Source organism: Schistocerca americana, chromosome 3, assembly GCF_021461395.2.
Source record: "Schistocerca americana isolate TAMUIC-IGC-003095 chromosome 3, iqSchAmer2.1, whole genome shotgun sequence".
Lineage (NCBI taxonomy): Eukaryota > Metazoa > Arthropoda > Insecta > Orthoptera > Acrididae > Schistocerca > Schistocerca americana.
The window spans coordinates 889369688-889397548 of record NC_060121.1 but is presented as its reverse complement, the minus strand read 5'-3'; the positions used below and the strand labels follow the sequence as shown (position 1 = coordinate 889397548).

The following is a 27861-nucleotide window of genomic DNA, read 5'->3' as shown; positions in this document are numbered from 1 at the left end:
CATTCATTAATTGTCCTTATACACTACCCATATCTGTTTTAGTGTGTATCGTACTATGAAACCTGCTGTATTGGGTACTCCACATGACGCAGTACAGCCTGTTTCATTACAGAACCCTCCCCCCCCCCCCCCCCCCCCACCTCCTGTCATCACTTTCACATGAAATACGGAAGGGATGATGTCCCTACTTTACAAACCCACACAAAAATAATATATATATATATATATATATATATATATTTTTACATATCTTTGGCATCACCTTTTCTTGAGGTGTCTTCTTTCTTGAAGACTGGTGTCGTTTTTCTTGAAGACTGGTACACCTTAGCGGCACACTCTAATCTTCAGTCCCTATCTGATTCTTGGCATGGCTTTCTTGTACACTGCTGGCTACCATAGGCTGCAATAGCACAGTCCGCTATTAGTACACAGTATACAGTGGTCAAGTCTAGTTAGGAATGAGTGAAGGAGGGTTTAGTCTTTTGTGGATAGGTTGTCAAGAACAAAAGAAGGTTCACAGAAATTTTTACATGTAATTGCACAAAGTTCGAATTATTCTAAAAGATTTGTTTAAAAGTAAGATTAATTTAAAGAATTTCTTAAAGCTAAGAGAGGATAGATTGACAGTTGGAGAAAATTGATTATACAAGATAACAGAATAAGTGTAAGATGCAATGCTACCATATGAAAATGAAACATGGCAATTGCCCAGCTAGGGGACCCAGTGTTCACCAAACATTTAGCATACAAAGAATGTATGCTCCCCTGAGGAACAAATATATATAACATAGTATACAATATATCCTGGTAAAAATACATCATGAAAGCATTTAAAATTTCTATAAACATCTATTATAAAATATTTCTTACATTTTTTAATATAATTTCAGTTTGGTCACATTTCATAGGCCAAACAGTGCGCCAGAACTTGGAAAGACCAGACGGTAAGCATTCAGATGTGGGCTGTCTTGAATTCTGAAAGGTCCAATGTATATGTCAAACAACTTTTTTAATTCACCACCGATCACTTTAGATTTCTCTTGTGTTTCACCAAGGACTAAGTCATCAATTTTAAATTGTGTAGGATTCAATCTTTTGTCATGTCTACATTTCTTTATGTCACCTTGAGATTTCATGGTTTTTCTTACAATTTCCTCTCTCTCTTGAGTTCTTAATGGTTTGCAGACTGGGAAATCAATGGAATCACTAATTGGATGTGGTGGTTTGCTATTATACTGTATTTCATAAGGTGAAAAACCTGTTCAGGAATGCTGCAGGCTGTTCATAATATCTTCGAGTTTCTCAACATAGTCAATCCAGCTACCATGATTAGTATTACAGTATGTTCTAAAGAATCACCCAATTTCTCTCATGTATCTCTCCAAAGGGTTTCCTGATGGATGATAGGCTGAAATAAGAATGTGGTTTATCTTATCATCTCCAATAAAAGCTTTCCATGGTCCAGAAGTAATTTGAGTCCCACTGTCTGATAAAATTTTCTGAGGTTTTCCTACCCTGCTAGAATAGTCCCCTCTGATTTGTGAAATAATGCTCTTACTGTTTGCTTTGTGAAGAAGGTATAACTTAATGAATTTTGAAAACACATCCGCCCTAACAAATATAACAATAGCCTCTTTTGGTCTTCGGTAATGCTCCTTGTAAGTCCACAGCAACTAACTCATGTTGTTCTTTTGGCAAGATGTTCTGCATCAATCCTCTACTAGTTTGGTTGGATACTTTTACTCTTTGGCACCTGTCAAAATTCTTCTAACTCTCCTGGCTATATTGCTAAAGTATACATTCTCTTGGATTTTCAGGATACACTTCTGAATTCCACAATGGCCAAAACTTTCATGAATATATTTAATGAGTACATCACTGTATTTATCAGCCCAACATAATTTCCATACATCACTATCTACACTGTTTCTCTTGAATAGAATACCCTTGTAAATTTTTTTAATAATCTGCCACTTTCTCATGTCCCCTTTTTCCTAAAAAACTTTTGACCAGTTTACAGTTCTCGTCTTGGTTCTGATTCCAGTGGATGTCATTACAAATGTCTCTGATTTCTTGTTCATTGTCCACCCCTCTTAAAAACATAATTTTAAATTCTTTTTCACATTCCCCACTGTTATCTTCAAAGTCACTGCCCCACAGGTAGCCTAGACAAAGCATCAGCAACTACGCTATCGGACCCTCTAGGATATTTTATTGAGTAGTTACACTGCTGTAACAAGAGTGCCCACCTGGTAATCCTTCCATGATGTAACCTACATTCTTGAATATAAATTAATGCCTTATGGTCAGTGTAGACAACTACGTGATGTTCCAATAAATAATTTCTGAATTTACAAAATGCCCAATAAATGGCCAAAAGTTCCTTCTTTGTAACAGTATATTGTTTCTCATGTTTTTTCAAAGTTCGACTAGCAAAAGCGAAAGATCTGTGTTCTGTTTTCCCAGTTACATCTACTTCTTGGAAAAGGTGAATCCCTAGACCATAATCACTACTATCTGCCATAATGTAAAAGGGTAAACTCAAATCGGGACGAAATTTGACTGTTACATAATTGTGATTTTGTTTCTTCAAAGGCAGCTTCACATTCATGACCCCAAACCCACATTGCATTTTTCTTCAGCAATCTGTTGAGACTTGGAACATTCAAAGCTTGGGTACTAATGAATTTTTGGTAGTAACTGCACATCCATGACTTCTATTGTTTCTTGGTTTTAGAAATTGGGAATTTCACAATTGCCTCAAGTTTTTCAGAATCTGGCAAAATACTCTCCTCAGAAATGCTGTGGCCCAGAAACTTCAATTTTTCACAGCAAACTTACATTTAGATAGTTTAAGTGACATTCCTAATCTATTGCAAACCTCCCTCAAAGTATTAATATGTTCCTCCCAGGTTTCTCCAGTAATCAAAATGTCATCTACATAGACAGTTAATTTTGACAAAAGTTCTTTTCCCAAAAGGAAGGCAAGAGCTCTAATGAATTCTGGTACTGAAACATTAAGGCCAAACGGTACTACACAATACTGGTAACATCTTCCCACATACAAAAAGGTAGTATACTTTCTGGAATCATTTTCTGATTCTTCTTGGTGAAATCCCGAAGTGAGATCTAAACTAGTCATGTATTTCACTCTTTCATATTTCTGTAGTAACTCATTTATGTTCTCTGGCTGATCAGTTTCTCTTTCCAGATACTTATTTAGGTGTCTGGAATCAAGCACGAGCCTAACACTGCCATCATGTTTTGCTACCACTACCAATGGGTTGTTGTATTGGCTCTTACTTCTCTCAATGATGCCCCACTCTTCCATCTTTTGAAGTTCCTTTTCTACATCTTTTCTTTTTGCAATAGGTACCCCATAAGGCTTTATGAAGAAAGGCTCATGTAGTTTTAATCATAGTTTATACTGATAGTCCTTTACTTAACCAGGTCTGTCATCAAAAACATCATAGTAATTCCACAATAATTCTTCTAATTCTACCTTCTGTTCTTGGTTCAATTAATCATCATAATCTTCAGTAATTTCCTCTACACAATAACCCCTGTCTTTAGAAAAGATAACTTCCCTAATTTCAATTCCCCTATCAGCACAGTTTTGAATTGACATGTCAGTGCTGGCTGGATCTTACCCCTGTCTTAGGGTAATTAAAGATAAATAATCTGTTTCCCCAGTCAAATGCTGCTTTAGCTTTCAATATCCAGTTCATGCCCAACAGTACATTCTCATTCAGATCACTTATTACAAGACATTCTTGAGTAAACTGTACATCATTTACACTGAAGGTCGACAACACTTGTCTATTAATAATTTTGCTCAGCCTACCGGTAGCTCCTCTAATTTTTATTCCAACATCTGGTAATTCAATAAAATCAGGATCATGCTTAATTATATCTTTTAATTTGCTTGAGAAGACACTAATAGGGCTCCCTGTGCCAATCAAACAAAATCCTTCCCAACCTACAGCTTTAATTTTTATGTAGGGACTGCCAATAGTAGTTTTCCCTGTCTTCGTGTTCCTCATACAAAAGATCTTCAATTATCTCATCAAACCTCTGTTCCATGTTCATGTTTTCTTTACTAGGCAATACCTTCTGCAAACATATATTAGAATTTACTGTAATTTTTGAGTTATTATTTACCTCACACATGTTTTGACTAGTATCTTGTCTGACGATTTCATTTGGCTTAGAAGAAGAAGAAGAAGAAGAAGAAGTTGGTTCACAAAATTCCTTTAATTTGATCTTAACTTCACTGTCATCATTGTAATCTTAAATTCGTCCAAAACAGATTTCAAAATAATCTCAGACACATCAGCACAATCAACCCCCTGTCTCCTGATGTATTACTAAGCTGAACTGATACAAACTGATTCTCATGTGGCATGTCATTAGAGTTCCTGGCACTGCTTTTCTCAACAATATTACTAATAACATCCTCCTTGACTTCCACATATACTATTCCATCCAATTCACTTTTAAAATCTTCTAGCACATAATCATCATAATCCCTAACATCAACTTCATCATCATCATGATTACCTGAGCTTACACTACAAACACTATCAACATCACCAACATCACACACAATAACATTTTCACTAACTACATCCACGTGAACATCAGACTTTCCAGAAAATTCATTAGAAACATCATTATGACAACTTACATCTAAAGCATCACCACACATAAGTTTGCACAACCCAAGCGATCGGCTGATTATTCCCAGTAGTTTGCGTCTGCACATATTGTACGGGCTGGCCATACGCTACTCGCCCATTGTAATTGTTTTTGCTAAATTTTTGCCCATTTGTTTTATATCTACCTTTGTATTTACAGCTTTCTCCATTGCTGTTGTGATTACCATTACCATTACTATTACCATAGGTCTGTGTGGGGTAAGGTTGCCATCCGTGTTGTAACTACGAATCCATTGTTTATTTGTTAGTCCGTAAATCTCTGTGTTGCTATTGGCGTATTAACAGGCTTTGGTTGTACTGGTCTCTCTTTGTATATTAAACCTGTTGAGTCCAGTACAGATAGAAGTATTCAATGTCATGTTCTGGGATAGTAATTAATTTTTCCCTAATGTGGCAGGAAGACAGTTCTTTAAAATTTTCAGCACATCTACTTGAGATACTAGGTTCGTCCAATATCTGGTTTTATTTAAATATTTTTCAAAATAGCCCCTTATGCTGCCATACTTGCTACTGAACGGAGATGGGTTGAATACTTCACATCTGAGCCTCTCTTGTACAGTCTCAGACCAATAATTATCCAGAAATGCTCTCTCAAATTGTTCATAATAGGGCAATGTTTCACCATGTCCATAATCCATAGCAGAATGTCACCCTGTGTGTATCCAACAATAAATATAAATTTCTGGGTTTCTGTCCAGGTGCGCAGTAAAACATTTTGTGTGAAATGCTCTGATAAAGAGCACAGGGTGTGTTCTTTTCCCTTCAGAAGTAAATATTGGAAATTGTTGATGCTTAAGTAATCCATCATCTGCAGGTAATGTTGACAAACATGCCACGCTGTCAGTGACAGGTGTGTTTATGTTCGCTTGTGGGGTAGCGCACAGCAAATGTGCTTAATCGACAGGTGCAACTGCTGGCAAGCATTGTTGCATTGTGTTACCTTCGCTATTTTCCTTTGACGGGCCAACCCCATATTGTGGGTAACCAGTGAAGGTATCTAACTTCTCTAAAAGCCCAAGTTTGTTTTCTGTCATATCTTGTTTTGGAATGTCAGTAATTTTGGCAACGCTGTCTTGTAACCTTTCATCTGTTTCATTTAAACCCAAGTCTATTTTAGCTAGAAGTTGACTTTCCTTCTCTTTTAGAGCTTCTTCATCAGTATCTACATAAATTTTGCATTCTGACACTACCTTTTCAGCAAGGGTGCTGCCCTTATCCAGCATCCCGATTTCAGCTTTTCAGTTATTTTACATCTGTACATAACTTCTCTCTCTCTCTCTCTCTCTCTCTCTCTCTCTCTCTCTTTTTATTTTATTTTTTTTTTATTTTTTATTTTGGGGGGGGGGGGGGGGCAAATTCTGTCTCTAAACTTAACTGATCTACTCTTAGATTCAACTTGCATGTTTCTTAACATAGGTTTTTGCACATATCTTGCCGCTCACTTACTGCGTTCCGTGACATTTTTTACCAATGCATCCACTCGGGACTGAGTCTCCTGAATTTGAGAATATGCTTCACTAAGATTTTGTAACTCACCCTCAAGTTGTTCCTGTTTACAATCTACAGATGTTACTTTTTCCGTTAATGTATTTATATTGTGGGACATGTTGATAATTATTTCTTGTTTTAGTTGCTTACCGAGCTCTGTGAACTTACCAGATAATTCAGTGTGTATAGTTTGCTCACCTCACTGAACCATTGACTAATAATGTCCTTGAAATCATTAAATGCCTGATTTTGCTGTGCAAACTGTTGTCCTATATTTTCCTGAAGTCCCTGTTGTTTTGTAAGCTGTTGTGTTATTAACTGCATGAGTTGTGTCAAATTGTGGGCGGCACTAGTGTTAACATTGCTGTTTTGAACTGTTTCCTGCTCTTGCATTCATGACAGTGAGCAAATAGTCAGAGGAAATTTCGCTGTCACATGCTTCAGTTTCACTGTTTTGAAAAATGTTTCCCAGTGAGAACTGAGAAATTGTCTCATCAAGTGTCATAAAAGTGACATCACGATTAGTTATATTACCAGTGTCATCATTTTTTAATAGTGTGACACCAACCTGGTTGTTTTGGTAGCCATTGGCCAATTCAAGAGGTGGCAGGTTACTTTCAGCTGTTGCCAAGCTTGGATTTCCGCCATCTTGGCATATTGCATTTTGCAATGAATTTTCAACAATGGCCATTTCCTTTGACTCCATTGTGAACATGTTTAATAAAATTATGAAAAAAAAAGTTTTTCAAAGACGAAATTTTGTTTGTATTGGTACCTTTCAATTAAATCAGATTTATATGCGTAGTCATTAATGAAGCTGATTGTGCTCTGACACAACCTTACAGGATTTGAATGAATTATTTTGAATTCTAATGTCGGCTTTACACAAGTTTTCATCTTTCCTATAAAAACGCACTTTCCATAAAGAATATTAATTGGAAGGAAAAGAGATTATTTACTGTGAGAGAGACGGTGCCAAGTGTGGCCATATAAGCATACAGCGTAGCACCTTCCTACCTTAACTGCTGAAATCCGCATTCCTGGCACATCTCATTTGTAGGCATTATTTAATTTTAATTTGCTCCTTCAAGTTGTTAATAGTTCCAGTCTCACAGACCTGTAAGCAATGCAAAAAAGGCCTCATTAGTTTCTTCTAATGATAAAATGGATCATTTATCTTAAAAAATATATATCTCAACAATTGAGAGGTCTGTTCATGTTCCACTCAGCACAGTCCTTTGAACGGGTGCCATTGAATAGTAGCTAGGGGAATAAAAATGTAATATATATATATATATATATATATATTGGAAAACAGAATAAAAATTTGCTGCTTAAATAATTAAAAGGAAAATTTTGAAAGAATGATTGAAAATAAATTGGACAGTACACATATCATTAATGAATTTTAACCATCATTAATATGAACAGACCTTCAATATTCAATACATTTATTCACATTTAAATTTATGTACTTCTTTTTCTTGTTACTGTGCATAGAGCTTGGTGTGACAATACTGGTTCTGGATCGCCCCCCTTCTGCTCATGCAAATTATTCTTGTCTGTTTCGATCCTCTAGATGCAGGATTCTCGGCACATTGCAGAGAGATGAACAGATGGGTATCATTGCTGGGAATGTATGAATAAACTTTGGTATCTTGATAACTTTCTTTATTACTTTCTAATGCACAATTGGAATACACACTTATGAACAATACCAATGCGGCAGAACTCGTCACACGTCGACCCGCTACCACTTACAGAGACAGACTTATGAATCTAAAGCAATTAAAAAATTGAAGAGCATCTCTCTACCTCTTTTGTTTCTATGGCAATGTTATCTATGGAACGAAATCATTAGATTTTTTTACACTGCTCTACTAGAATGGGAAACATGGGTTTCCTCTGCACTTTAGTTTCAATGTGGCCGTCTATTAGACCATTTACTCGACTGCTCTCCAGGTTCATTCAACGCACATGTGGCTCTACGCTGTGTTTTGCCTTGCGGCTATGACTGTTTCAAGGTGTTTCCCATGACTTTATTTGTCTGTACTGCCCCCCCCCCCCTTTATTTTTCCCTTCATAAATTTTCAGTGGTTTTTATGCCTTAAAGTTCGACCTTTAGTTTTGTTCCAGTGTAATTTCTGAGACGGTTCTTCCTTCAGATGGTTTCGTACCATTGTTCTGACCAACCACCCTGTCAGTCAGTGAGGTGCATTTCTTAAATAGTCTTTCATGGCTGTTAATTTCTTTTTTAAGAACTTTTTAAATTATTTTTTTTTTTTTAATTTCACATAACATAGAAAAATCAAAATTCATTGTAGCTTCTCGATTCCTCTTGAAGACAGTTCTGAATATTTTTGTGTCATTTAACATACTCTATTATGTTCTTTTTTTTACCATTTCCTTGAAGGTCATGCCTTCTTTTTAATAGTTATCTTCAACCACCTGGATTTTATTTTCAATTCCATTAATTACAGATAAAACTATATTACTGTTTGCCTAATACCTTTGTTAAAAAAAATCCCTCTTGCTTAAGTATGTATAATCTTTCTGCTCCCAAGATGCCGAATCTGGTGCTTAATTTAACCTGCTAAACTTCCAAATTATGGAATAAATTATCATAGCATACACTTCTGAAATTTGTTGTAATGAGTAAGTTTTTTCTATCATTGTTAACATTGCCAGTGTCTGAGCACCTAAAATTCTTAAGTTGTTTAGGACCATCCTAGCCAGTAATAAAGCACAATTTAAGAAAAACCTAAGGAATTTATTGGCAGCCAATTATTACTCTACTGATCAATTTAGCGGAACCAAATGATTTATTTGTTATTTAACTGTATCGTGTAATATGAATGTAGCACGCTCCCAATTATTCATGTTAATGTGCAACCAAGACTGTACTGATAGAAAAAATCCTCAATTAACATATCTTAACAGTCTGGGAAGCTAAAGTTTGCAGGCGCGTCCTTCCAGTAAAGTAAAGTTTCATCATTGTTGCAAATCTGTTCTGGGAGAAATCTGTTATGTTCGATGTAATTGTAGAATTTGCTTCAAAAAGTATTAGCTGCATTTTGTCAGCACCAAGTTTCTCAACCTGATCAGCAATTTCTCAAATCCTGTAGTGATGTTCATTAAATATAGCAAGCCATCCTGATGAACTGTTAAATTCTCCTTGAGTATTTAGAGTTTTATGGACCTCTTTTCCTTTCTCTATTACCATCAGACTTTACATGGAAGTCTCTTTTACTTGAACCACAAGTTTCATGTAAAGATGAACTTTGCGGGCCTGTATGCTCTGATGGGTCCTTTTTGGCTTTCAGGTTTGGTTTCAGAACTTAACAGATTGTGTTTTTATTCTCTCTCTGTTTGTATGCCTATTCCTTAATTCTGGCAAAGTTATATTGCAAATTCTCACTTTTCTAAGTTTTGTATAACTTCTAAATTCTTCTTGAATGTTAGAACAACACATTTGCATTTACTTGCCATCTTCCTAGAACATGTAAACCATCTGTAGCTTCAACAACAAAAAAAATATGATGCAGGTCCATATTCAATATCAGTTATACTTTTTAGGAGCTATAAAATTATAGAGACATGTTGGCAGCTGGAAAATTATGATAAACAGTGCACTCCTCCTGTTTAACAGTTTGCCTTCATTTTGCATCAAAACAGAGCAAGAATTCTGATGGGGACTGTTCCAGAAGAAAACTTGAATCAGTTTCTTTTACTAACAGCTTTAAGTGAGTTGAAAATCATCAACCTTCAGTTTTTAGGGGAAGGACTAGGCAAACACATAGACTGTAATTTGGCCATGGACATGTTACAAAGGGTAGAGTCCCTCCATTTACCTGAAGATGAAATGAGAAACACTGTAAAAATATTTCAGCGATGTCCAAGAATGGGACAGGCCCGCATTATCTTTTGATGGTGAAACTTGGATCTCATACATTCTTAACAAAAAGATTCATTGTAATAATTACAGACTATGTTAGGCTTTATTTTTTAACAATCACCAAACTATGCGTGGATAATACACAAACCTGATAATCCTCAGCCAGATAATCGTGATCATCCTGCACTTTGCAATACTCAATTTCGCCAGAGGAATGTTATCTGCGTAAGTAATCCTTATAAACAATTACTGTTTTGTGTATGTTCTATGGCATTAATTTATTTATTTAACCAGTTTTCAGCTTACAAGGCCATTCTCAGAATTTAACGGACTTTTGTTGTCAAAATATAACTACAATGGAAATTCCTGGATGGAATAATACATAAAATGAAGGAAAGGCAACCAATCACTTATAGCTGACTGATGTCTGGCACATAGAAACACTCAACAGAATACAGTATCTACACTATCTTTTGAGCTCTCACTCTTTTTCTAGCAACAGTAAACACATTCACATACACAACCACACAAACACCAAATCAGTCACACCTGCAGCCATGCTTTTTCTGAAGTGAAGTGTGTAATGCATCACTAACTTTGGCATTTTTCTGGAGATATTGAAATAAGCCATTGTCAAATAACTCTGTAAGAAACATGATAAGAGAGATGTCAGTAACTACTGATCATTTAACCATGGATATCATTTTCCAAAATTTTTGAGTGATGCATTCTAGAATAGTTTCATGCCTGAGGAACAATAATATCATTTGTAAATTGCAGTTTGAATTTAAAACAAGTTGCTCACCTGAGAATGTCATTTGCACATTCACTCACCAAAATTTACAATCATTAAATAACAAAATAGCACTTTTTTGTATTTTCTGTGAATCACAGTGCTCTGTGAGATAAACCTATGTTTTATTGATTTGATGGTGTAGCCAACAAATGGATGTTGTCATGTGTAATCAAAAGAATGCAAAGCGTTGCACTTAATAATTCAAACAATATAAGCAGGAGAAGTTCTTCTCATAGGAGAAATAACTTACTCAGCTCCATAAGTCTCAATCTCAGGTCTGGTATTATTTCTCATATATGTAAATGACTTTCTATCTAATATACAACAAGCACAATTAATTATTTTTGCAGATGACACTAGTACATACATACACCAACAGAAGAAATAGTAAATACTATAATGTTCTTGAAAGTATTGTTCTGTGGCTATCTGCAAACATTTCCATACTCATTTTCAAAAAGAAACAACATATTCAGTTCTGCACATCTAGTGGTAAGTACTGCACCAATGATATGTGTAAGATATGGTGAGGAAATAATAACTAAAGTCGAAACTTCAAAAAAGTTTAGTTGTCCATATTGATGAGCATTTCAAAAAGGGGGGGGGGGGGGCAGCGGGACATCATGGAACTCCTCAAACAACTCAGTTCAGTCATGTTTACACTTAGAATTATTGCAAATCTTGGGGCAAACAAATCAATAAGTTGGCATATCTTCCATATTCTCCTTCAATAATGTATTGGATAATGTTCCGGAGTAACACATTTTAAGGTATGTCTAAATTGCTCAGAAATGTGCTGTAAGAATAATATGTGGTACTCACCAAAAACCATCCTTAAAATAGCTGTTTAAGGAGTTTTGATTACTGCTTCACAGTATATTTAGTGCCTCGCGAAGTTTGTTGTAAACAGTCCACTGCACTTCAAAGGGAACAACAATGTATATAACTACAATGCAGAAGGAAAAAAAATGAAATTACTCCACATTGGTAATATCTGAAGTGCAAAACGGTTTTGTACAATGCTATTGCCAAAATTTTTAATCATCTACGCATTGATGTCTGACAGACAGCAAAGTTAAATTTGAAAACAAACTGAAAAAGTTTATCCTTGGTGACTGTTTGTGTGCTGTAGAATAATTTCTGTTATTTTAGTGTGTAAAATGTGGTGGTAGAAATTACTGATTCACATCTGTACTTAAAAAGAAAACTTGTAAATGGCCAGCATGTAGCCATATTTACATATGTATGTGTAGTATGAATGTATAATGGCTCCTTTCACATCATTACAATTAAAGCAGTGCAAATTATCCATGGAGCATGAAAGTAACTGACAAGCCTTATAGTATGGGAGAGGGTACATTATTAACCAATATCAACGCCCTACCATGTACTTTTCTTTGTTCCACTGTCAAATGTTGAATGAGAAAATTAGTAGCACTCTGTACGAGATGTAATTTCTCTGTTTTTTTGTATTAGAGAAATTCAGACCTACTTTTTCAGAGCATTTCATTCACCTTGCAGATTGCAGAACTGAAGGCAGAACAACAACGACAAGCATCTGTGGCTTTTGAGGCCTTTGAGAACACACAGAGCATGAAGGAGGCCTTGCAGGAAATGTTGCAGTTTAAAGAACAATACATTTCAAAGGTATGTAAACAGATATGTTCTACACATCTCCTCCAACACCTCTAACTTGCATGGACTGACACTAGAGGTGATTATGTTGACAGGATGCATGATTTAATATACCACCTATTTCATTATCAAATGTTTTGGATAGTTATAGAAGCTGAATTAGCCAACATTTGTGCTCAGCTGGCTACCATGTAGGGTGGAGGAAAATGCATTGTTTACCTCTATCATCCTTCTACGACATCCTTTGCCTTATACCACTTGCAAATGTTAGACAAGAAAAACTGATGTCTTACCAGCCCTCTGCATGAGATTTAATTTCCCTAGTTCAACTATTAGAGAAATTCAAACCCACTTATTATAATCATTGATTAATTATGAGTATGAGTAACAACTACATGGAGTGTTGCAGGCCGCTTTGTGTTTTTGTGTTGCAATAAAACATTGAAATGTATGTATGTATCTTACATTCATGTTGTTAGTGCTATTGACCACTCTTACGTAACACGAATGGGGAGGCATCATCAGATGTTAAGGTGTCATCTGGAGTTCCTCTAGGTGGTATGGTAGAGCCGCTGCTGTTCATGATATACTGGGTGCTCAATAGGTGTGAACCACCCTTCTAAAACTATAAACAGGTGGATCAACAGAAATTTATAGTCAAATGGTATGAGATGTGAGAGAGAGTGGTGGATGTGTGAAATTATGTTACCAACATGGTGATCATTAGAGAATTATAGGATATAGGTTCTGCCTTTTATGGAAAAAGACTTTTTTCTTGTTACCCAAACATGTTTTGGTTCCTTTGTGCCGGCAGTAGTGGGTTTTGTTTATTGAAAACTATAAAAAGTAAACATATTTTAGAATGTAACTAATCTAACAAAGTGAGGCCTAAAGTAGGTTTTCGTTTGTTTTTGTTCTTCCTGCGATTTTACATTATATGGTTTTGGAGGACCTTCTGTAAGGTATCCTGCGCTGATAGCTTGTAATATGCAAACAAACAATATAAATACGAATTTCATCAGCAAGTTAACACATCCCTTGGTTTTTGTTAATTCACTGATGAAATTCACATTTACATAATTTGGTTTGCAGATGACAAACTGTCAGTGTAGGACACCATACAGATGGTCCTGTGAAACCATATAATGTAAAATATTGGTAAGAACAAACATGAAGAAAAACTTTCTTTAGGTCTCACTTTGTTAGATCAATTACACCCTAAAATGTATTCACTTTTTTCAGTTTTCAATAAACAAAACTGATGATGACAGGAAGCAGTGAAACATGTTTGGGTAACAAGAAAAAACAGTGTTTTTGCATAAAAGGCAGAACCCATATGCAATAATAACTGCAAACACAGAAAGAAAGACAAGAGCAGCAGATCCAAAAGATGAATCATAATTTTCAGTTGGAACGGGGATCATGTGACGTACCAGACACACAAAGAATTACACAAAAAAACAATGATGTCTTACAGGTGATCATAGTCTTATTTCTTCTTGTTATATCTTATACAGGACTAGGATTGTGATCACATCCACATTGCGGTGGGATGTCATGCACCTTCTCCACCTGAACCACTGGGTTGTTTCTCGTACAAAATTGCTGGGCTGCTGCCACATGTTATGGCCGGGCATTGACAATGAGATGACACGTGTTGTGTCAACCGTCAAGCAGCAAGATGGGCCTCTCTTTCCCTGTGGCCTGCTCCCCCCCTGCATGCCCCCCCCCCTCCAGTACCTCAATTTTCCAGGCCCATCCTGAACTCCTTTTGACTTGTGGTATTTGATGCTTTCTCAAAATTCCCTTACATTGTTTGTTGCCTGTCCATGTCAGAAGCGTCTGTGGTCACGGCCCTATCAAAGATTTTTTGCTAAGAAAGATTGCCGTGTACATTATGGTGGATGATGGCCCACATTTTATGACTCAAGATTTTGAAGATTTTTGTACAAAGAGTAGCATCTGGCATGTTACGGCCCCTCACTTTATCCTCAGCCAAACGGTTCAGCTGGTCCATGTGTTCAAAACCCAGATGAAAAAATAAATCTATCTTCTCTGAGGAAGCTCTTGATAGGTTCTCAAGTTCCTACTGATTGACTCCAGTTGGCAGTTGTAGCCCAACAGAGCTGCTTCATGGCTGGCAGCCCAGTACAGTGCTCCATCTGCTCCGGCCAACTTCCAACCACCCGTCTCACGATTCCTTCCAGGCTCCGCTGCCTGGGCCTAAGGGTTTGGGCGCTGTCCTAAGTGGATACCAGTGGTCAACCATCACTGCTGAGGCTGCTGCTTCTGCATCATGCACATTTTTGATGGCTCTATGTCATGACACGACAACCAGCTCTGCTTACAAGTGACCGACCATGAGCCAGAGAGCCCTACTCTCCCATGGCTGCCTCCATCATCAGCACCGGCCCTCATAATGCAGCCTGTGCCCCATACAGCTCCTGTGTCATCTTTTTTCTGTATGCTGCTGCAACCAGGCAGAGTAGCCAGTGCCAGGCCACCATCTTCATAGCCCCTGTTGCTACTGCCTCCACTGTCTTCTCTGGCACCTCCATCGCCAAGGGCCTGCCCAGTTGTTGACACAGTTCCAGTCCCTCCATCACCATTTCTCCCTTATGGTCTCTTTTGGGGGAGTGAACACTGCACATCTTCACATCTACGTCATTTCACACAATATTCTCCTGTGATGACATGACAGCTGTTGTCCCTATCCGATGAAGGCTCTCATATCTCCACAGTGGACACTTTTCCCCAAGGGGGACAGGAGTGAGTGTGCATAATCAATCTGTGCATGCCTCCACAGCCGGCCTGAAGAGGCCACCTTGCATTGGCAGAGGCGGTGCAGCAAGTGCTGTGGCACATGCAAAACAGCTTTGTATAAGCTGGCGTGCCAGGCCTTTGGCCAGACAAATGTTTGTGTTATTGTATGCTCAACTGTTAGATTGAGCTGTAATGTGTTCTGTGGTTAAGTGTGATCTTACTAATTCCTACTTCATTCATTGTCTTGGTGTTTCCCTTCTTGGAGAAGTGGAATAAAAGCTGGTTGGTGGGAATTCTGATATTGTGATTGTACAGTACAATACTTGTGCTCTGGCTATAAGACTGCTCCAGTCAACATGCTAGATGCTAGACTCAACTTCACTCTAAACGTAATCCAAAGAACTCCAAAGAAACATGTAGCTTAGTATAGTAACCTTACAACTGGCAGGTTGTAGGAATCAAGAATGGATCAGAGCAGTAGCTGCAAAGTAAGTAGTAATTTAAATAATGATTGAAATAGTCCTAACTAAAATAACTATTGAAATCTTTATTACTGCTAGAGCTCTAAGAAAAACACATGTTAATCAATTCTCCATACCCTTTTGGCATCTGGAAAAAGAGAGCAATAATTTAAACTTGCAGAAAGTATTAGGGCCTTAAAAATATTCCTATTCAATAAATTTAGTGTCTTCATATACTTTCATAGTGGTCTATCATAATTGTGAGTGTGAATAATGGAAGGAGTAAAAGTAACAATTCACCGAATGGTTGAACTTTTGAGTCTTTGATAAGCACAGACATGATAAGAATGAGAATATTGCTAACTTTACGCTGGATTCTTCTTCAGAGGTGTTGAGTACAGTATCTTACAAATTTTAAAAAAGTCACAATAAGGGATGTGGAGAATGTTATATTATCGTTAAAAATTAAAAACTCTGCTGGGTGGGATGGGATACCCACTAAACTGATTGAAGCAGTGTGTGGCATAATAGCACCTCCCCTAACTAAAATATTCAACCATTCTTTTGAACAGGGATACTTTCCCACTGTTTTGAAATATGCTGAAGTCAGAACTCTGTTAAAAAAAGGGGCGAGGGAAGACATGGGAAACTATCAGCTTATTTCTATTCTTCCAATACTGTCAAAAGTGTTAGAGAAAGTAGCTGCAAACCAGATCAAAAAAATTATTTAAAAAAATGATATTATTATAAGTAACCAATTTGGATTTCAGCCAAGTAAAAACACTTTGTATGTAGTGGACAACTTTGTTGAAAAGATAGGCAAATGATTGGATCAGAGCAGTAAAGTTGCAGTCATCTTCTGTTATCTCACAAAAGCATTTGACTCTGTGAACCATGACTTGCTTACCTACAAATTAGGGATTAAGGACAATGCCCTAAATTGGCTAACATCATACTTACACAACAGAAAACCAAGAGTAACTATCACCTCAGATGCAGTAAACTATTACTCTAAATGGAGTACAGTATCACAAGATGTGCCTCAAGGCTCCATTTTGGGGCCGATCCTGTTCCTATTCTATGTAAATGACTTACCCATAAATATAAATTCCCCATCTGTTCTGTTTGCAGACAATACTCCTGTTTTAACTGAAGATGGTGATGCAGGAAAAATTCTGAGCTCCATTGTAAGCACACTGAATACCTTAGAAAACTGGCTCCAGTTAAATGAACATTGCAAAAATCCATGTGGTATACTTCAAAACCAAACTTTCAAAACGTATGGAACTTAACATACAACATAACAATCAACCTATGAAAGAAGTTGACACAGTCAAATTCCTGGGACTAAATGTGGACAGGAACTTAAGCTGGAATACACATTTTGACTTCCTATCAAATAAACTAAGCAGTTTCGCATTTGAAATACGAATACTAGCAAATTCCACTGACTAGGGTGCACAAAAAATTGCTTATCATAGCTATTTTGAATCTGTCATTAGACGTGGGATAATTTTCTGGGGAAGTCCAAGTAGTGTATCTCGAATACTGAAACTGCAAAAAAAATTTGTCCGATACATGTGTACTGGACAGCAAACAGAGTCTTATCGCCCATTATTTCAGAAACTGCAAATCCTAATTGTTCCCTTCATATACATTTCTGAAATTATAATCTTCCTATATAGCAGACAAAAATTTTTTTGAGGGAATAACACAAGAAATAAAAATAATTTTATGTTACCCATACACCAGATGAAATTATATGCATGGACCCCACATTATATGGGGATGACAATATACAACAAGTTAATGAACAAAAATATGTTTAATATGAAGCCAGAAATGTTAAAAATGAGGCTACAGCAGATTCTGTGGGAGAAATGGTACTATCCAATAAAATAGTTCATAGAGGATGAAATGATCATTTGAGCAAGGGGTAATTAAATGTTAGATTTTATTGTATGTATGTATAGCAAAATTATATATTATTATTTCTTCCCTTTCTCAGACGTTATGTCTGGTTAGAAATGGAAAGTGACGCGGACCTTGATCAAGCGTGACTTCCTTTTAACTGTACGGTATATGTTACATTGCATTTAGGAACTTTCAGATAACTGAACATGTATCAATAATTACAGATTTCTGTAGTTGTACATATATGTTTGGATGTATATGTATTGCGTTGATGTACTGGTGGATATTGTGTAGCATGACTCCTGTAGTTGGTAGTATAATTGGTATAATGTCAACTTTATCCTGATGCCACATGTCCTTTACTTCCTCAGCCAGTTGGATGTATTTTTCAATTTTTTCTCCTATTTTCTTCTGTATATTGGTTGTATTGGGTATGGATATTTCGATTAGTTGTGTTGATTTCTTCTTTTTATTGGTGAGTATGATGTCAGGTTTGTTATGTGGTGTTGTTTTATTATGTGTTATAATGGTTCTGTTCCAGTATAATTTGTATTCATCATTCTCCAGTACATTTTGTGGTGCATACTTGTATGTGGGAACGTGTTGTTTTATTAGTTTATGTTGTATGGCAAGTTGTTGATGTATTATTTTTGCTACATTGTCATGTCTTCTGGGGTATTCTGTATTTGCTAGTATTGTACATCCGCTTGTGATGTGATCTACTGTTTCTATTTGTTGTTTGCAAAGTCTGCATTTATCTGTTGTGGTATTGGGATCTTTAATAATATGCTTGCTGTAATATTTGGTGTTTATTGTTTGATCCTGTATTGCAATCATGAATCCTGCCGTCTCACTGTATATATTGCCTTTTCTTAGCCATGTGTTGGATGCGTCTTGATCACTGTGTGGCTGTGTTAGATGATACGGGTGCTTGCCATGCCGTGTTTTCTTTTTCCAATTTACTTTCTTTGTGTCTGTTGATGTTATGTGATCTAAAGGGTTGTAGAAGTGGTTATGAAATTGCAATGGTGTAGCCGATGTATTTACATGTGTGTTTGCTGTGTGTATTTTGCTAGTTTCTGCTCGTTCTATAAAGAATTTTCTTAAAATGTCTACCTGTCCATAATGTAGGTTTTTTTATGTCGATAAATCCCCTTCCTCCTTCCTTTCTGCTTAATGTGAATCTTTCTGTTGCTGAATGTATGTGACGTATTCTATATTTGTGGCATTGTGATCATGTAAGTGTATTGAGTGCTTCTAGGTCTGTGTTACTCCATTTCACTACTCCAAATGATTAGGTTAATATTGGTATAGCATAGGTATTTATAGCTTTTGTCTTGTTTGTTGCTGTCAATTCTGTTTTCAGTATTTTTGGTTAGTCTTTGTCTATATTTTTCTTTTAGTTCTTCTTTAATATTTGTATTATCTATTCCTATTTTTTGTCTGTATCCTAGACATTTATAGGCATCTGTTTTTTCCATTGCTTCTATGCAGTCGCTGTGGTTATCCAATAAGTAATCTTCTTGTTTAGTGTGTTTTCCCTTGACTATGCCATTTTCCTTACATTTGTCTGTTCCAAAAGCCATATTTATATCATTGCTGAATACTTCTGTTATCTTTAGTAATTGGTTGAGTTGTTGATTTGTTGCTGCCAGTAGTTTTAGATCATCCATGTATAGCAAATGTGTGATTTTGTGTTGGTATGTTCCAGTAATATTGTATCCATAATTTGTATTATTTAGCATGTTGGATAGTGGGTTCAGAGCAAGGCAGAACCGGAAAGGACTTACTGAGTCTCCTTGGTATATTCCACGCTTAATCTGTATTGGCTGTGATGTGATATTATTTGAATTTGTTTGGGTATTAAGTGTGGTTTTCCAATTTTTCATTACTAGGTTTAGGAACTGTATCAATTTAGGATCTACTTTGTATATTTCCAATATTTGTAGTAACCATGAGTGGGGTACACTATCAAAAGCTTTTTGGTAATCAATGTATGCGCAGTGTCGCGACCTTTGTTTAGTTTTAGCTTGATATGTCGCCTCTGCATCTATTATCAGTTGCTCCTTACATCCTCATGCTCCTTTGCAGCAGCCTTTTTGTTCTTCATTTATAATTTTGTTCTGTGTTGTATGTGTCATTAATTTCTGTGTAATGACTGAAGTTAATATTTTGTATATTGTTGGTAGGCATGTTATGGGGCGATATTTTGCTGGGTTTGCTGTGTCTGCTTGATCTTTAGGTTTCAGATAAGTTATTCCTTGTGTAAGTGTATCAGGGACTGTTTATGGGTCTGCAATGTAATTGTTAAATAATTGTGCGGATGTGTGTGTGTGTGTGTGTGTGTGTGTGTGTGTGTGTGTGTGTGTGTGTGTGTGTGGGCGCGCTTGAATTTTGTGTGTACGTTTGTGTTTGTTTGTGTGTCTATCGACCTGCCAGCGCTTTTGTTTGGTAAGTCGCATCATCTTTGTTTTTAGATATGTTAAATAATTTAGTTAGATGTGAACGTGTTGAGGTGAACTTCTTTAACCAGAAATTTGCTATTTTATCATTTCCAGGGGCTTTCCAATTGTGCGTAGAATTAATTGCTTGGCTGACTTCATGTTGCAAAATTATCACTTCAGGCATTTGTGGTATCATCTTGTATGAGTCTGTTTCTGCTTGTATCCACCATGCATGCCAGTTATGTTGTACCGGGTTTGACCATATGTTGCTCCAGAAGTGTTCCATATCTGTTATGTTGGGTGGATTGTCTATTTTAGTGTGTGTGTTATCTATTGTCTGGTAAAATTTCTTTTGGTTTGTGTTCAATGCTTGGTTTTGTTTCCTTCTATTTTCACTTTTTTTGTATCTTCTAAGTCGTTTGGCCAGTGCTTGTAATTTCTGCTTCTTTTCATCTAATTGCTCTATTGCGTCTTATTGTGAGATTTTACCTAACCTTTTTTGTTTTTTGTCTGATATTTCAATTCTTATAAATTGTGTTAGCTGTCCGATGTCTTTTCTCAGTTTTTCTATTCTGACCTGTGACCTGTGTTGCCATGCTGGTTTTGTGGGTTTCTTCTGTGTGTTGGTTGGTTCTGATCTCTGCCTAGTGTGTATATTTAGTGTAGTGAGTGCTCCTACATAAACCAGTAGTTGTAACTCTTCCATAGTTGTATTTGTATTTATTTTGTTGTGTATGATTGTGTTGATAGTTGTTATTGTTGTTTCGACTTGTGGTTTATTTGGTGGTCTATGCAAGAATGGTCTAATGTCTGTATTTGTGTCTTTGTATTCTATATATGTCAATTGAAATTTTTCTTATATATCTAACATATGTGTCACTTCATGTTCTATTTGTGCTTGTTCTGGTGGCTGTCTTAAGATTTCGTTTTCCTCTGATTGTTTAATTGATGCATGTTGTTCTTTGTTTGTTTGCTCTGGGGTGTTTGAGTCCATTACTGTATTTTCTTCTTCTTCTTCTTCTTCTTCTTCTTCTTCTGATTGCTCATTATTTTGTTCCAGTATTTGTTGTACTTGTTGTTTGATGTTTTGTAATTCTGACTGGGGTATCCTGTTATTTTTGATTATTACATGAATCTGATCAGCTGGTCGTTGTTCTGTTAAAAATTTTAATTCTGGGTTTCTGGTAATAAATGTTGTGTATACTTGTGATCTGTATCCAGTTCTGTTGGTTCCTAAGTTTGTTGCTTGGTAATAACAGAACATGAGGTGTCTGTTAACTTCATCTGACCATATCATCCTCTGTCTTTGTTTTCCGCCTAGAGTGGTTGCAGGAAGCATGTCCAGCAAAACACCTCTATTTGGATTTAAATCATTTTCCGTGTGGCTAGCAGTGTCGTTACCATTGTGGACGGGCATAGGGTTCAAGCGTCGTCCCAAACCATGACAGCGCTTGCCCGAGGCTTCTTTAGTTCTGTCCTGAACCAACTGATCACACTAAAAGGGGAGTTAGCCCTATTAGTGGTTTGTTCTTTTCGTCGCCTTTTATGACTGGCACAACATACCGGAGGCCTATTCTTTTCTCGAGCCTCCACGGGGTTTATTATTATTATTATTATTATTATTATTATTATTATTATTTCTTTACTTTCTCAGACGTTAAGTCCGGTTAAAAATGGAAAGTGACGCGGACCTTGATCAAGCGTCACTTCCTTTTAACTATGTGTTATATTGCATTTAGGAACTTTTGGGTAATTGAACATGTATCAATAATTACAGATTTCTGTAGTTGTATATATAAGTTTGGATGTAGCTGTATTGCATTGATGTACTGGTGGATATTGTGTGGTATGACTCCTGTAGTTGATAGTATAATTGGTATGATGTCAACTTTATCCTGATGCCACATGTCTTTGACTTCCTCAGCCAGTTGGATGTATTTATCAATTTTTTCTCCTGTTTTCTTTTGTATATTTGTTGTATTGGGTATGGATATTTCGATTAGTTGTGTTAATTTCTTCTTTTTATTGGTGAGAATGATGTCAGGTTTGTTATGTGGTGTTGCTTTATCTGTTATAATGGTTCTGTTCCAGTATAATTTGTATTCATCATTCTCCAGTACATTTTGTGGTGTATACTTGTATGTAGGAATGTGTTGTTTTAAAAGTTTATGTTGTAAGGCAAGCTGTTGATGTATTATTTTTGTGACATTGTCATGTCTTCTGGGGTATTCTGTATTTGCTAGTATTGTACATCCGCTTGTGATGTGATCTACTGTTTCTATTTGTTGTTTACAAAGTCTGCATTTATCCGTTGTGGTATTGGGATCTTTAATAATATGCTTGCTGTAATACCTGGTGTTTATTGTTTGATCCTGTATTGCAATCGTGAATCCTTCTGTCTCACTGTATATATTGCTTTTTCTTAGCCATGTGTTGGATGCGTCTTGATCGATGTGTGGCTGTGTTAGATGATACGGGTGCTTGCCATGAAGTGTTTTCTTTTTCCAATTTACTTTCTTCGTATCTGTTGATGTTATGTGATCTAAAGGGTAGTAGAAGTGGTTATGAAATTACAGTGGTGTAGCCGATGTATTTATATGAGTGATTGCCTTGCGTATTTTGCTAGTTTCTGCTCATTCTAGAAAGAATTTTCTTAAATTGGCTACCTGTCCATAATGTAGGTTTTTTATGTCAATAAATCCCCTTCCTCCTTCCTTTCTGCTTAATGTGAATCTTTCTGTTGCTGAATGTATGTGATGTATTCTATATTTGTGGCATTGTGATCGTGTAAGTGTATTGAGTGCTTCTAGGTCTGTGTTACTCCATTTCACTACTCCAAATGAGTAGGTCAATATTGGTATGGCATAAGTATTTATAGCTTTTGTCTTGTTTCTTGCTGTCAATTCTGTTTTCAGTATTTTTGTTAGTCTTTGTCTATATTTTTCTTTTAGTTCTTCTTTAATATTTGTATTATCTATTCCTATTTTTTGTCTGTATCCTAGATATTTATAGGCATCCGTTTTTTCCATCGCTTCTATGCAGTCGCTGTGGTTATCCAATATGTAATCTTCTTGTTTAGTGTGTTTTCCCTTGATTATGCTATTTTTCTTACATTTGTCTGTTCCAAAAGCCATACTTATATCATTGCTGAATCCTTCTGTTATCTTTAGTAATTGGTTGAGTTGTTGATTTGTTGCTGCCAGTAGTTTTAGATCATCCATGTATAGCAAATGTGTGATTTTGTGTGGGTATGTTCCAGTAATATTGTATCCATAATTTGTATTATTTAGCATGTTGGATAGTGGGTTCAGAGCAAGGCAGAACCAGAAAGGACTTAATAAGTCTCCTTGGTATATTCCACGCTTAATCTGTATTGGCTGTGATGTGATATTATTTGAATTTGTTTGGGTATTAAGTGTGGTTTTCCAATTTTTCATTACCATGTTTAGGAACTGTATCAATTTAGGATCTACTTTGTATATTTCCAATATTTGTAGTAACCATGAGTGGGGTACACTATCAAAAGCTTTTTGGTAATCAATGTATGCGTAGTGTAGCGACCTTTGTTTAGTTTTAGCTTGATATGTCACCTCTGCATCTATTATCAGTTGCTCTTTACATCCTCGTGCTCCTTTGCAACAGCCTTTTTGTTCTTCATTTATAATTTTGTTCTGTGTTGTATGTGTCATTAATTTCTGTGTAATGACTGAAGTTAATATTTTGTATATTGTTGGTAGGCATGTTATGGGGCGATATTTAGCTGGGTTCGCTGTGTCTGCTTGATCTTTAGGTTTCAGATATGTTATTCCGTGTGTAAGTGTATCAGGGAATGTGTATGGGTCTGCAATGTAACTGTTAAATAATTTAGTTAGATGTGAATGTGTTGAGGTGAACTTCTTTAACCAGAAATTTGCTATTTTATCATTTCCAGGGGCTTTCCAATTGTGAGTAGAATTAATTGCTTGGGTGACTTCATGTTGCAAAATTATCACTTCAGGCTTTTGTGGTATCATCTTGTATGTGTCTGTTTCTGCTTGTATCCACTGTGCATGCCTGTTATGTTGTACCGGGTTTGACCATATGTTGCTCCAGAAGTGTTCCATGTCTGTTATGTTTGGTGGATTGTTTATTTTAATGTGTGTGTTATCTATTGTCTGGTAAAATTTCTTTTGGTTTGTGTTGAATGTTTGGTTTTGTTTCCTTCTATTTTCACTTTTTTTGTATCTTCTGAGTCGTTTGGCTAATGCTTGTAATTTCTGCTTCTTTTCGTCTAATTGCTCTGTCGCTTCTTGTTGTGAGATTTTACCTAACCTTTTTCGCTTTTTTTTTCCGAGATTTCATTTCTTATAAATTGTGTTAGCTGTCCGATGTCTTTTCTCAGTTTTTCTATTTTGATCTGTAGCCTGTGTTGCCATGCTGGTTTTGTGGGTTTCTTCTGTGTGTTGGTTGGTTCTCATCTCTGCCCAGTGCGTATATTTAGTTTAGTGAGTACTCCTATATAAACCAGTAGTTGTAACTCTTCCATAGTTGTGTTTTCATTTATTTTGTTGTGTATGATTGTGTTGATAGTTTTTATTGTTGTTTCGACTTGTGGTTTATTTGGTGGTCTATGCAAGAATGTTTTAATGTCTGTATTTGTGTCTTTGTATTCTATATATGTTAGCTGAAATTTTTCTTCTATATCTAACATCTGTGTCACTTCATGTTCTATTTGTGCTTGTTCTGGTGGCTGTCTTAAGATTTCGTTTTCCTCTGATTGTTTAATTGGTGCGTGTTGTTCTTTGTTTGTTTGCTCTGGGATGTTTGAGTCCATTACTGTATTTTCTTCTTCTTCTGATTGCGCATTATTTTGTTCCAGTATTTGTTGTACTTGTTGTTTGATGTTTTCTAGTTCTGACTGGGGTATCCTGTTATTTTTTATTATTACACGGATCTGATCAGCTAGTCGTTGTTCTGTTAAAAATTTTAATTCTGGGTATCTGGTAATAAATGTTGTGTATACTTGTGATCTGTATCCAGTTGTGTTGGTTCCTAGGTTTGTTGCTTGGTAATAACAGAACATGAGGTGTCGATTAACTTCATCTGACCATCTCATCCTCTGTCTTTGTTTTCCTTCTAGGGTGGTTGCAGGAAGCATATCCTGCAAAACACCTCTATTTGGATTTAAATCATTTTCCAGTTGGCTAGCAGTGTCGTTACCATTGTGGGCGGGCATAGGGTTCAAGCGTCGTCCCCGACCATGACGGCGCTTGTCCGAGGCTTCTTTAGTTCTGTCCTGAACCAACTAATCACAGTAAAAGGGGGGTTAGCCCTATTAGTGGTTTGTTCTTTTTGTCGCCTTTTATGACTGGCAGAACATACCGGAGGCCTATTCTTTTCCCGGGCCTCCACAGGGATTATTATTATTATTATTATTATTACTATTATTATGCTGTCTGTTAAAATCAGCTGTTCTTTGTTTATGGTGAAATTTTACCACAATTTGAAGTGTCTCTGTACCCACATCAAGTGACTTAGATTATGCACTTTATGAGACAGATAAACACAATTCACTTACATACACACACCTCCATGGCTACATTATCCTGACTGATTACAGTCTTAATCTTGTTTTCATATGTCTCAGTTATTTGGTAAGTTATTATATTTACTCTGTTCATCATTCATATTGCACTGTGGACATCTTGTGACAGTCCTTTATCAAAGAAAATGTTGATAACTGATATACATTGTTTCACACATTATTTTATCTGGGAGTTTGTGTCATTCAACGAGAAGTATCAGGATTTCAGTCATGTACAAGTAATTCAAAAGATATGACATGCTGGAGCAACTTTATGATGATGGTGTGACACTAGTAAGTTGGATCCCTTTAGATACATTGTTGTTTGTGTCTTGTACAGAGTTGCAGTTTATGGCCACTTTCTTACACTACTGGAATTAATTTATGATCATTTGGGAAATTCACGCATAATGTCATACATCTGTATTTGGTATATGCCCCTGCTTATGTTACCCATAGTACATCAACCCACATTTGCCTTCCCTAGAATGGCTACAGAATTAAACAGTAGTTGTACCTTCTGACAGTGTTATTTCCATTGTAAAAATAATGGAACTACCATTAAGTATTCAGTGGTTACTGTTGCTTACAAATAAAAACTGTAGAGAATAGTCTCTCAACTGTTTCATATCAGTTCTCTCAATTATAAGCTGGTTTCATCAGTATTTTACAAGAACTTATATATACTCATATTTTATATTATTTTTGTAGGCTGACCAGCGAGAGAAAAGAGCAATAAGCAACAAATGCTCTCTTAACGTCCGCCAGAAACCTGAAGATGGCCGTATTGATGTGCTCATGGTGATGGATCCACCAAATACTGAACCTTCTGCGTGTAATTAGTGGTACTTTCATAGCAAGCATTGTGTATCTTGTGAGACGGTGTAGATAACTGTTAACATCTTATCACACTACTGTTTATTCGTGTTAGTTTCTCTTGATCTGACTACATGTAACATTTTTTTCAAAAATTAAGGTAATATTGCAGACCAGAATAAAAGCTTATATTGTTGTGTAGTAAATAAGTTTGATTTTTCTGTAAATAAAGTCCATGAGAGAACTTCATGTTTTCTATTCAAAATAAGATTTCAGTTGCACCAGAAGTACCATAAAACCAAAAAATAATTTCATCCTGGATCATTCTCCCTAATTTAAAGTGCAGTTTGATTCATTTATTATCATCATCATAATCTGCATAAATTACTACAACAATAAAAAAAATAAACGTTTGAATTAGAAACAGTTTTGCTCATAAATGCAGTTGCTGTACCAGACAGCTTAATGGAGTGGAAGATATTTTACAAAATACACATGTGCAATTATTTACACTGTATAAACATTGAACTGTACAGACTACACACAAATGTCAGAAGACTCAATCCAGTAGAGTACCCTATCAGATGTTTCATGTATATCACCAAGGAAACACCTGATACGACACTCTCACAGTGTGACTCATTGTCTGAATAACAACACAGTCATAAGTACTATCAGTGCAAGAGCCTGACTTGAAATATGATACTGTATTTGCACATACCTTCTCCAGTCCAGTATCTGTTAAGCTGTATCCACTCCTCCCTAAGATGGTGAAGGAACTGAACATTTAGATTCTTAATATGTTCATGGTTCTGGGTTTTCGTGACTTGTTATGTTTCCATTCAGCGTCCCTGTTGGATCTAGTAGAGAGCATTTGGATTCTGGTTTTGAGACACTTGCTAGGCATTGACAGTACATCTTTGTAACTAAGGTTGATTTATTTTTAGATGCTTGTTTTGGCAAAGGTTGTAGAAAGCTACCTGGTGCTGAAGGTGAAAAGGACAGATGTCTAATAGTATTGATAGATAGCACATAAGTGTAGATCTTACTGCACCATTAATGGTTCTCGTGGCTGCATTCAAATTAACATCAACTATCTTCACATAGCACTGCGGAGCCAAACTGGTGCAAAATATTCTGCTGTAGAGAGTTTCACCCTGAGGATGGTCTGTATTTACTCCCCATATACTACCTATTAACTTGCTCACAATCTTCACTTATGTTTGTAACTTATTAACTGTGCTGGAAAGATGTTTATGATATGCCAGCATTCTGTCTAAAGTGATACCAAGATATTTTGGCTTATCATTGTATTTGACAATGCCAAGAGGGCCAAACTGTGTGCTGATCTTTGCTGATGCTAAATAA

At 36.3% G+C, this 27861-nt stretch overlaps 1 protein-coding gene and 1 long non-coding RNA gene across 2 annotated transcripts in view; one reads left to right on the top strand and one right to left on the bottom strand.

Annotated features, from left to right (window-relative positions):
• Positions 1–26737, top strand: part of LOC124605632 — an 85204-nt gene extending 58467 nt beyond the window's left edge. Inside the window, exons 5-6 of the mRNA XM_047137449.1 lie at positions 12419–12544; positions 26389–26737. Of these exons, the coding sequence (XP_046993405.1) occupies positions 12419–12544; positions 26389–26520 (258 nt within the window). The 3' untranslated portion in view covers positions 26521–26737. The remainder of the gene's footprint in view (positions 1–12418; positions 12545–26388) is intronic.
• Positions 260–27384, bottom strand: LOC124607369. The gene is made up of 3 exons (XR_006978820.1): positions 27215–27384; positions 7224–7323; positions 260–400 (listed from the first exon to the last, which is right to left on the bottom strand). It is a non-coding gene; the product is annotated as an uncharacterized LOC124607369 (long non-coding RNA).
• Between the last annotated feature and the right edge of the window lie 477 nt (positions 27385–27861).